The 12580-nt window shown below is 40.3% G+C and overlaps 1 protein-coding gene across 2 annotated transcripts in view; it reads right to left on the bottom strand.

Annotated features, from left to right (window-relative positions):
• IntS4 (integrator complex subunit 4) overlaps nt 1-12580 on the bottom strand; it is a 130320-nt gene that overhangs the window by 78374 nt on the left and 39366 nt on the right. For both annotated transcript variants that reach the window (XM_067157786.2, XM_067157785.2), the window contains exons 2-3: nt 8840-8992; nt 8138-8266 (exon numbers count right to left, since the gene is read on the bottom strand). In XM_067157786.2, coding sequence (XP_067013887.2) covers nt 8138-8242 — 105 coding nt within the window. In that variant the 5' untranslated portion in view covers nt 8243-8266; nt 8840-8992. The remainder of the gene's footprint in view (nt 1-8137; nt 8267-8839; nt 8993-12580) is intronic.

Below are 12580 nucleotides of genomic sequence, written 5' to 3'. Positions count from 1 at the left end.
GGATCACAATATTTTGGTTCGCGATGACATGAGAAAGGGGGGATCTCGTGCATCTTGTGAAACAAAACAAGCCCTAGTACCCCGTTTACGTGGTAGATGAAATAGCCAGGAGGCATGGGCATAAAGTTGTTCGCCTTCCAAAATACCATTGCCATGTTAACGTCATACAACTGGTATGCGACTCTTCAAGGGTTTTGGAAGTTGAAAGACTTCTTTGGGAAGCCGTAGGCTGTGTAAATGTGGAAGACTCGATCAAGGTTGTGAGACACAATCTGAGATACGTGAAACTTGGGAGAAATAAAGTAGCACAGACGATTATGTTGAAGACATTATTATCTTGTTACGGTCAAGTTAGATTGAAACCTCAACAGAGAGTGACAATTCCGATAGTGACTCAGAAATGAGTGGTGTATTCCCTTTGTAGAATTTTTCCTTCCTTCGGAGAAACTGAATCGATTAGCAACGCGAGCTCTTCTAGATTATCAGTAGAAATTTAATTTAATTTTATCTGTTCGAGCATTTTTATCTTATAGCCTTATCCTAAATATATGGTGTGTTACTGTTAATTTTATGTGAGTTATGCAAGTTGCTACAAAGAATAACTGATTGTAGACTTATACTTTACACAGGAAAATATGAATGTATACATTTCCGTTCGTATTGTGTGTCATGAATCAGCTGTTTGCACTCGTAACAATCTGGCACCAATGTCTGATTTCCAGTTAACTGTCAAGTCGAAACTCATAAAAACGGAACTATTAAGAAGGCTCAGAGGGGCAAACGATTTACGTTGGACAAAGATGGCAAGCAGTACGTTCAGAACTGGTTCACAACACAAACCCAGGAATCTTACAAGATGCCCATTCACTGCCTTGTATCGCAGTGGGACAAGTGTCTCAACAGTGCTGGGCAATGCTTTTGAAATAACAGTACAGGTTTTCATTTCATAGCCTCCAGCTCATTTATTTTTTATTAGTCCTTATACATTAAAATTTTCTCCTTCACGTGAAGTTTCAAATACTCTTCTGCTGAGGATTCTGGAGTTAAATTATTATTTGACATACCTGGGTTTGGCTCTTGGAACTCACGTGCCACTGGCACAAACTCAACATCAGACCCTGTAAAAAGCACATCATCTCTCCCCTACCCCACGGCACTTAGTGACCACTATCACTTCCGAAAATTTCCCCATCATCCCTAGCATCACTTTCACCACTAACAAGATCAACACCCTAATAAATCTCTTCCAAAAACTAAAGAACTTCCCTTGGATGCATACTACAGCCATGATGCACAGTAGAGTGCTTACTGTTTACATCCACAGGACAGAAGATAAATGGCTATGCATAATCAAAGTAAGTAAGTTGTAGAGTAGCCGAAAGATCGAAGTAGCATAAATCATACTTCAAGTAAATTCAGTTTATCCAATGACAGCACTGAGAATACAACTTAACTTGACTGCAGCACTGACAGACTACTAAGGACAGATCAAGTAAACTCAATAACAGCAGGAAAACTGTTAACGAAACATGATTATTATTATTATTATTATTATTATTATTATTATTATTATTATTATTATTATTATTATTATTATTATTATTATTATTATTTACATCGTGAAACACTGTTGAATGTCCTTCAGGAATTTGGTCTACATTCCAAACTTATTAGCCTGATTGGTATGACTCTTAAGAATACTCAATCTAAAGTTAGATTCAGAAATGAGTTATCTAAATCATTTGCAATTACAACAGGCCTCCGCCAGGGAGATGGACTTTCGCCATTATTGTTCAATTGTGTATTGGAAAAAGTCATGCGAGAGTGGACTAAGGTATATCCTCCAAAAGTCAAAATTGGAAAAAATATCAAACTAAATTGCTTGGCATTCACGGATGATCTTGCGATACTGGCAAATGGTTTCGAAGAGGCTAAAGTTCAATTGGAAGAACTTGCAAATGTAGAAAAAAAAGTTGGATTGCAAATTTTGTATGATAAAACAAAAATAATGCCTACTTTCAGAACTTTAAATTCAGAGCTATTATTAAATAATAATAAAAGAATTGAAATTGTAAGTACAGTACATTTAAATATTTGGGTGAAAATCTCACTTGGAATTGCAATGAAAAACCATCAATAGAGAGCAGAATATATAAACTGAAGCAGGCACAACGGATAACTTGGCCTACATACAAAAAGAAATGTCTTTCGATTAATGCTAAATTTAGGCATTATAAGTCTGTTATTAAACCAGAAGCAACTTAAGCTTGTGAAACATTATTTAAACTCAATACTAGATCAACAACAGAACGCTTACAACGAGTTGATCGAAGGATATTCAGGATGATCATAAACAAGAAACATCAGGTGGATGGACAGTGGAGATTGTTGCCGAATGAGGTCATCTATCGGGAAAGTGAGTCCATCACAGACACGATGAGAAAAAGAAGAATTGCCTTTTTTTGTCATATATTTTGACTAAGTGATAACAGAGTTTTAAAACAATTATTTAATTACTTTTGGAATAGTAAATCAAAAAACAATTGGTTTAAAGAAGTTCAAAGTGATTTGGAGGAGTTGAATATTACCATGCAAACCATAGAAAACAGAGGCGAGAAAAGTATTTTGAAGAATAAATGCATCAGGCTTCCTCTGACCACTGTACAGAGGAAACAATATGTTATAACGGATGCGGAGAGGGCAGCCAGGTCAACCAGACTCAAGACTTTTTGGGAGAAGAAAAGGAAGACAAATTTGTTGTAGTCTGATTTAAGTGCTCCAATGTGTAAATAAATAAATAAATAAATAAATAAATAAATAAATAAATAAATAAATAAATAAATAAATAAATAAATAAATATATTATTATTATTATTATTATTATTATTATTATTATTATTATTATTATTATTATTAGGATGCCATCTTCCTACGAAGCTTGGTGATCCAATTTACTAATGATGTCCTTTCCCCTCGATAATGAGTTGTAGTTTTTACAGACCGCCAAGCTAACATAACCTAGATACAGTATGTGCTAGTCACATATTGTTAATACATATTTGAGTTATTTGATGTTCCAGATCAAAATTTAAATATTGTAAAACTGTTTATTTAAATGATAAATCTTCAATACTGTCAGCATAATTGCAAAAATTGCATCACAGTTTCAATGTTTTGCTTGACCATCACGTAGTGTGCGCGAGCGGTCCCGGGATTAGTGTAGAATCTCATGCAAGCACATGATTCCACGTCACAAACCCGCATGGCACTCCACAGCAACAGATTGGTAAGCTCCAGGCCCAGTTTCTTCAACGAATGTTAAGGAGACTTAACACATAATTAAACAAAATGGTTGTTTCATCAAGAATTGTTAACTCTACAAATTGTTAATACTTGTGTTAAATTAACATGGCAGCAGCCCTGTGTTAAACCTCTTAACAGCTGCTAAAATTTAAAAATGGAGGCATGTAGAAGACGTAAGTTTGAAGCTTCACTGCTGTAAGAAGACTATTTATGAACTGAAGAAGGCAAGGACAACCCATACTAAGAAAAAAAAAAAGACTTTCTAGAGTTGTCAGAACAAAGATTTCTACAAAGATATCTAATTACCAAAGCCATAATGAACAAGGTACTAGAAGAAATTGAAAATAGGTTAGAGTTTCCAACAGAATGAAACTTATCAGTTACTCCAGTGAAGCAGTAGCTTATAGTTTTCATAAGGAGAGGTCAGACCCTGCGTCCAAACGATTTCAACGAGCTAATTAATGTATAGTACGCGAACCTTTTCTTGAGCCCTGAGCTCCATATTGCTGAATGGGAACTAGGGCTCAAGAAAAGGTTCGCGTACTATAACTGTTGGGAGACACTCAAACGTAACTCTTGTATAAGGGTTTAGGTCAATACACTTTCGTTTTCGAAAAAATTCAGGACAATGTTGTGAGGCAGGATCCGCTTCAGACTAAGTGGAGGTGATAGAACACTAAAAGGCGAACACATTTTACTTAAACATGTCAGGCCGGCAACCTAATAATTTCTGAAAAATTCATGAATCCACAGATTCCAATGCAATGCGTATATAGTTGAAGCGTTGCAATACAGTCAAGTCTACAAACTGCTATGACGTGAGTTTGAGTCCTGCCGTAGCTATGTTTTTTTATACACGTTCAATTATTATCTGAAGGAACGTGAAAGTAAAAATGCGAATAAAAACATTAGGCAAACTGCAGTGAACTTTATTTTCTACCTAAAATTATATATATATATATATATACAGATATAGAGAGAGAGAGAGAGAGAGAGAGAGAGAGAGAGAGAGAGAGAGAGAGAGAGATCCAGCAGTAAATGTGACAACGTTCAGACCTATATTAATTACAGGTAGAAAATTAAGTGTAATGCAATTTGTGTAGTAATTTTGTTCCCTTTCTTATCTTCACGTTCCCTCAAATATTAATTTATTTTGTACAAGAATTATAGCTGGGACGAGACTCAAACTCATGTTTACGAGGTTCGCAGACAAGTAAAGTGACCACTACGCCACCACTCGGTCTGACTGTGATGTAACTCCAAGTACACCGACTGACAGAGCAAATGCAACACCAAGAAGGAGTGGTTCGAAAGTGATGAAAGTTGGGGAAAAAACAGAGACGGCACGGACGAATAATTGATGTTTATTTCAAACCGATATGCAGGTTACACAATGTGCACGGCATCGACTCAGTAGGATATAGGACCACCGCGAGCGGCGATGCACGCAGAAACACGTCGAGGTACAGAGTCAATAAGAGTGCGGATGGTGTCCTGAGGGATGGTTCTCCATTCTCTGTCAACCATTTGCCACAGTTGGTCGTCCGTACGAGGCTGGGGCAGAGTTTGCAAACGGCGTCCAATGAGATCCCACACGTGTTCGATTGGTGAGAGATCCGGAGAGTACGCTGGCCACGGAAGCATCTGTACACCTCGTAGAGCCTGTTGGGAGATGCGAGCAGTGTGTGGGCGGGCATTATCCTGCTGAAACAGAGCATTGGGCAGCCCCTGAAGGTACGGGAGTGCCACCGGCCGCAGCACATGCTGCACGTAGCGGTGGGCATTTAACGTGCCTTGAATACGCACTAGAGGTGACGTGGAATCATACGCAATAGCGCCCCAAACCATGATGCCGCGTTGTCTAGCGGTAGGGCGCTCCACAGTTACTGCCGGATTTGACCTTTCTCCACGCCGACGCCACACTCGTCTGCGGTGACTATCACTGACAGAACAGAAGCGTGACTCATCGGAGAACACGACATTCCACCATTCCCTCATCCAAGTCGCTCTAGCCCGGCACCATGCCAGGCGTGCACGTCTATGCTGTGGAGTCAATGGTAGTCTTCTGAGCGGACGCCGAGAGTGCAGGCCTCCTTCAACCAATCGACGGGAAATTGTTCTGGTCGATATTGGAACAGCCAGGGTGTCTTGCACATGCTGAAGAATGGCGGTTGATGTGGCGTGCGGGGCTGCCACCGCTTGGCGGCGGATGCGCCGATCCTCGCGTGCTGACGTCACTCGGGCTGCGCCTGGACCCCTCGCACGTGCCACATGTCCCTGCGCCAACCATCTTCGCCACAGGCGCTGCACCGTGGACACATCCCTATGGGTATCGGCTGCGATTTGACGAAGCGACCAACCTGCCCTTCTCAGCCCGATCACCATACCCCTCGTAAAGTCGTCTGTCTGCTGGAAATGCCTCCGTTGACGGCGGCCTGGCATTCTTAGCTATACAAGTGTCCTGTGGCACACGACAACACGTTCTACAATGACTGTCGGCTGAGAAATCACGGTACGAAGTGGGCCATTCGCCAACGCCGTGTCCCATTTATCGTTCGCTACGTGCGCAGCACAGCGGCGCATTTCACATCATGAGTATACCTCAGTGACGTCAGTTTACCCTGCAATTGGCATAAAGTTCTGACACTCCTTCTTGGTGTTGCATTTGCTCTGTCAGTCAGTGTATCTATGCATTGCATTCGAATCAGGGATTCATCAATTGTTCAGAAATTATCAGATTACGGACCTGACATGTTTTAAGTAAAATTTGTTCGCCTTTTAGTGTTTTATCACCTCCACTTGGTCCAAAGCAGATCCTGTGTCATGACATTTGACCTCATATTTTTCTAAAACGAAAGCGTATTGACCTAAACCCTTATACACAAGTTACTGTTGAGTGTCCCCCACCAGTATATTGAAGCTCATTGAAATTGGTTGAGCGCAGGGTCTGGCCTCTGCTTGTTAGATAATATGCTTGAGACACTCTTCATGTAATTGTAGGCGACTATGTTCATGAGTGCACGACAAGACTGTGTAGAATTCTGCAAAGAATTCCTGCTGCCATTGCATTAACAAGGCATTACATTATTTTCCCCACAGTAAAAGAATGCCCGAAAATCGGTCACAACATATCAATTATCACATTTACCCGGTGATGTAGGAGCCTTAGACTGCACTCATATACGAATAATATTGAATGTTGTGATATAGCAGTCCATCCTTTTATTTTTCAAGCACACTCGCATACTTTCGAATTCAAATTTATAACAACACTTTTGTTGCCTCTTACTGTTTACGTTTTAGCAGAGTCTGCTAACCATAACCTGTAATAATGTCAACCATGTGTGATAAAATACTATTCCAATATACTGCTAGGAACACTTTATGTAAAGAAACAAAAGCCGCTCACTGCCAAACGCATTCAGAAATCTCACGGAAATGTGTTTGTGAAACAGGGCACTTTCAAATTAATAAGTTGTTAGTTAACATTTGCAAGTAAAATTTAACACGAAGTTGGAGAAACCAGGCCCCAGTGTTACATGATTATGAACGAGCAGTAGAACACTAGAACTTCTAAACATTCTGGTATGTCTTGTTCGTCATGATAACACTAAAATAGTTCAATTTTGCAGTTAAGTTTACCTGTCTCATATTACTGTTAATTCCCTGAGGGGAAAACATTGAAATTTGATCATTTTCATTTTACGTACCTAGTATTCCCCACCCAGCTACTCATTTCTGCAACCCGGCTGACTAAAATTTCTGGGGAGAACACTGTTCATGATGTGCCTGAGTTTTCGCTCTTTGATAGTTATTAGAAGCTCTTTTTTTCTTATTTAACAAGTCGAGGATTTCCTCATTGGTTTTTCTTTCTGCCAGGATATTCGAAGCATTCTACTGTACATTTTGAAAGCTTCAAACACCGGGCGAGTTGGCCGTGCAGTTAGAGGAATGCAGCTGTGAGCTTGCATCTGGGAAACAGTGGGTTAGAATTCCACTGTCGGCAGCCCTGAAGATGGTTTTCCATGGTTTCCCATTTTCAAACCACGCAAATGCTAGGGCTGTACCTTAATTAAGGCCACGGCCGCTTCCTTCCTACTCCCAGCCATTTCCTATCCTATCGTTGCCATAAGACCTGTCTGTGTCGGTGCGACATAAAGCCACTAGCAAAAAAAAAAACTTCAAACTGCCTCTCCAACAAAGCTCTTAATGGAACAATGTTACTTTTATCCAGGTCCTGGAATTATGATCAGAGCAACGAACCATCTTCCAAGGTCGTACAACTTACCAAACTTCCACAGTCTCTTGTTGTTTTTTTGTTCTTTATGTTTTCTTGCTATTTGTTTTACGTCGCACCGACAAAGATATGTCTTATGGCGACGATGGGATAGGAAAGGCCTAGGAATTGGAAGGAAGCGGCCGTGGCCTTAATTAAGGTACAGCCCTGGCATTTGCCTGGTGTGAAAATGGGAAACCACGGAAAACCATCTTCAGGGCTGCCGATAATGGGGCTCGAACCCACTATCTCCCGATTACTGGATACTGGCCGCACTTAAGTGACTGCAGCTATCGAGCTCAGTAGAGTCTTTTGTATTCCTTAAGGAATTATAAACACGATATTAAATATACATAAAGTGTTTAATGTCACAATGAACTTTACAGATGTACAAACACATATGCACATAATTAATCTGTGCTTAGTTCAGTAAGAGAAAAATTCAATTTCTTGCATCTAAGAGCACGGAGCATGGTATCTGTCACACTGCCGATGGCCATTGGCTGCAATAAAACTTTTATATTAACTATACTCATCAACACAGTACAATGTGCTTACCTGTACATCTGCTCCTGGTTCACTGCCGATATCTCCAAACAGGGACAAGACTTTAGCTCTAACCACAGACTCTTGTTCTTGTTGGAAGTGTTCCGACAGTTTCATCACAGCATCAGCTAATTCTTCTTCCTGGTTTAAAAAAAGAAACCATTACCATACTACCCACAATTATTTCTCTTTCTCTTTACACAGAACAGAGCAAATGCTTGTGTTTTATAGATTTAGAGAAAGAACATGACAGAGTCCTTTGCAATTGGCATGTTATATGCTGTTGGAAAGAGGAAGATTTGCTCGTTTGTATTAAAAATGACCTTAACAAGTCATTCCCTGTCGTATCTGTCTCCATCAAAGGGGACTAATGAGTAGAACACAAGCATGCAGCATAGAGCCCAGCTGTTAGATAGCGGTGATATTTCGAATATTCTGAACAGAAGTGATCATGAAAGCGAGTCAGAAACTTCAGACTGTGAAGAATTATTTAGTATCAGTGGTGATAGTAATATGGGGATTCCCAAGAGTTACTTTCACCCCATCAACACAGTAATTAAAGCTGAGAGGACCTTTCCTCTCTGTGAAACTTACCACCTTAACAGACAAAGGTTCCAAATTAAATTTTAATTCTTCAACCCCACTTCAAAGAACTGCCTTACAACACTTAAATCCACAAGATAAACAAACAAAAAAGAACATGTCAAAAAGTACCTGAAATTTCAGTGAATCAGATATCCGTAGAAGTACTTGCAGGGCATCATTGCTGGTTTTGCTCTTCTCGAGAAGACCAACGTAAGCTGAAGCAGAACCTCCTTGTATGACTTTCCGCACTAATCGGAACTTCTTCACAGGTTTTGGTTGCTCCTGAAAGATGACCCACCATACATACGTATTATTACAGCAACGAAATTTAGGACACCAAAAGTTGATAAAGATTCCAGAAAAATGAATGGATTTACAGAGATTGTCACATGATTTACTTTGTTTAAGTAATTTAAACACAAATATTTTCAATACAACGACTGTATAAAAAATTGTTCTTGAAAATTAACATTTAAGAGTCAACTTCTGATACAGAGGTCAGTCAAATTTAAGCCAGAATCTTTCAAAAAGTAACTGAAGTACTAAGGGGACCGGATTATGGCCTTGAGTGAATAGTGGTGGATAGGCATAGAATTTCAAGGATAATTTAATAGTGGTGGATATGCATAAAGCCGACTCTCCCCCAAACATGTATAGCAAGGCTTTCTTATCATCAGTAGCATTAGCAAGTAGTACATCCATTCGATGCAAAACACATCATCAAGTTTCTTGCTACAGGTTTTTTTTTAACAATTTGTTTTACGTCGCACCTACACAGATAAGTCTTACGGCGACTCAAGAGGAAAGGGCTAGGAGTGGAAAGGAAGCGACCATGGCCTTAATTAAAGTACAGCATTTGCCTGGTATGAAAATGGGGAAACCATGGAAAACAATCTTCACTATCTCCCAAAGGCAAGCTCACAGCTGTGCGACCCTAACCACACAGCCAACTTGCTGGGTATAGAAGGTGCCAAACCTGCTGAATGTCTGAGAAGATTGCAGGCACAATTTGGTGAACAAACCCTGTTTGATCAACATAAAAAGGTTTTATCAGGATGGGAAGCTACGTAAAGTGAACCACACTGATGAAGTGCCACGGAACAAAACGTTTGTGATGTTTATGAAGTTACCAAAGAAGGTGACCACATAAAGGTTTTCGAAACTGCAACAACAAGAATAAGTTACGAGAGTGCTCAGTCTGTCATCAGCGATGGCCTTTAATACTGGGAAGTGTGTACCAGATGGGTTCCTCATCTCCTTACCAAGTAACAAAACATGTGCTCATCTGGAAATTTGCCAGATGCTCCTGACTCATCACATAGAAGGAGAGTATATTTTGTGCCATATCACCACCTGTGATGAAACATGGGTCCATCGTTCTATCCCTGAATCCAAACAAGTGAGCATGGAGTGGCAGAGAAGAGGGGAAGCAGCAACAGTAAAGGCCGAAAGACACTTATCATCTTGAAAGGTTCTAGCAACTGTTTTTGGTTCCCTATGGACATTTTATTGGTATACTCCCTACACAGGCAAAGAACAACAAACGCTGCCTACTACTGATAACTTCAAACTTTAGTTACCTATGGCAACTAGCAATGTCAGCCATCAATCCAAGATGCCATCATTCTCCATGATACTGCAAGATCTCACACCGCTGCTGTAACGCATGATGCGCTTGAAAATATCCACTGGATACAACTACAGCACCCTCTTTACAATCCAGATTTATTGCCCTGCAATTATCATTCGTGTTGACCATTCAAAGAGGCATTGGGGGTGATTTGACAATAACATGGGAGTAGGCGACGAAGGGACAGGAAAGGGCTAGGAGTGGGAAGGAAGCGGCCGTGTCCTTCATTAAGGTACAGCCCCGGCATTTGCCTGGTGTGAAAATGGGAAATCACGGAAAACCATCTTCAGGGCTGCCGACAGTGGGGCTCGAACCCACTATCTCCCGAATACTGGATACTGGCCGCACTTAAGTGACTGCAGCTATCAAGCTCGGTAGAGATGGAATTTAAAAACTGTCAATTTGATAGGAAAAATAACTTGGAAATGAAAATCCTCAGCCTGTTTCCAGTCATTTGACCGGTTCAGGAACGTAATGAATGAATAGCAGTGAGAATACAAATTGTGCCAGCTGCCAAAGCCTGTCGCACTCCTCTGGCAAATCATTAATGACTGACAGATGAAATGAAATGATGGGAATGTACTGAGGACAGGGAAAACTGGAGTACCCAAAGAAAAGCCTGTCCCACCTCCACTTTGTCTATCACAAATCTCACACGGAACCCAGCGATGAGAGACTGGCGTGCTGCCACATGAGCCACGGAGGATCAGGAAAATAACTTTCGTAAATTAGGAAATCTTTTATTAAAGAAACATATAACTTTTGCATCTCTTGGCTGAATTCCTTAAACATGAAAAAAAAATTTGGTTTATAGTTTATCATCAATAATAAATTTTTGCTGAAATGCTTTTTCTCTTGGGCAAGATGTGCACCCCATCATTTGCCCATATGTGGTCAAGGCTCCTCAAAGCAGATGAAATCCAAGTATTTATTCAGTGATTCAAACAATATGACAAAGCTCTGTAAGTGAGAACATTACTCATTCATGGGACCACTGACTGTTTCAGTTAAAATTATTGGCTACAAGATCCTCAACCAACAGAGGGAGTGGATGCCACAAAGGTAGCCTGGAGGTGGAGATAATTGTTTCAAAGGAAAATACGACATAATAATCCTCTCTTAACTCTAGTCACAGTACAGAGAGGAAGAAATCCGACCTTTCAAATATTTAAGTTATCAAACCTAACCCCATGGTACAACAGCCCCAAAAGGGCCGTGGTCTACCAAGCGACCGCTGTTCAGCCCAAAGGCCTGCAGATTATGAGGTGCTGTGTGGTCAGCACGACAAATTCTCTCGGCTGTTATTCTTGACTTTCTACACCGAGGCCGTTATCTCAGTGTCAGATAGCTTCCCAATTGTAATCACGTAAGCTGAGTGGACCTCAAAACAGCCCTCAGATCCAGGTACAAGTTCCTGACCTGGTCAAGAATCGAACCTGGTGACTCCGGGTAAGACGCTGGTACATCGCTCTATACCCTGAGGCTGGCAATAGGTCATGAAGGGCATGAAAATTACTTCCTGTGTATTGCAAACCTAAGGCCTCATCTGCAACAAAGTATTGCACATTGCAGTGCTCTTAATTTGGCTCTGAACTGCGAAATGAGTTAAGTTGCTAAATGATAAGTGGTTAGAACAGAGCACCACATTTTGCACTGACCTTGGCATCAAGCTACACACCACCTTTAACACCACCTCCAATTTTCTTAGCCAAGCATCTGCTGTTCAAGTGTTGAACAATAATGAATCAAGATAAATTGAATTAAATCATTACAGGCTACATAATAATGATAAAATTTTCTGCTTTGTTGTGATTTCTGGCTCAATGGATGAACTCTAAATCTATTCTTTTTACAAACAAAATACCACATACGTAACATCATCACTAAAAATAACTTCTGACAACGAACTCTGTAATTCAATTCCATACTTTATTTGCTAAAATCATTAGCTCAAATTTCTACCTAATACACAAAATACATTTTCCAGAATCATTGACTTGCATTACTCCAAAAGATAGAAGGAAGGATCCACAACGCTCCCCTTGCTAATCGCCTACTTCCCCTTCCCACAAGGCTTTCCGCTGGCTTCTGCATGACCGCAGTGCAGAAACAGTGTTTGTAAACAACGAACAATGTTTCGGCATATTAGATAGGCCTAAGTACAGGAGTATTTCATTAAGTTAATATGGTGATGGTTGAATACTAATACAATCATTATTTGTTAATACTTGTTCATATCT

This window comes from Anabrus simplex, chromosome 14, assembly GCF_040414725.1.
Source record: "Anabrus simplex isolate iqAnaSimp1 chromosome 14, ASM4041472v1, whole genome shotgun sequence".
NCBI lineage: Eukaryota > Metazoa > Arthropoda > Insecta > Orthoptera > Tettigoniidae > Anabrus > Anabrus simplex.
The sequence above is the reverse complement of the archived record's forward strand: the minus strand, read 5'-3'. Positions and strand labels throughout refer to the sequence as shown.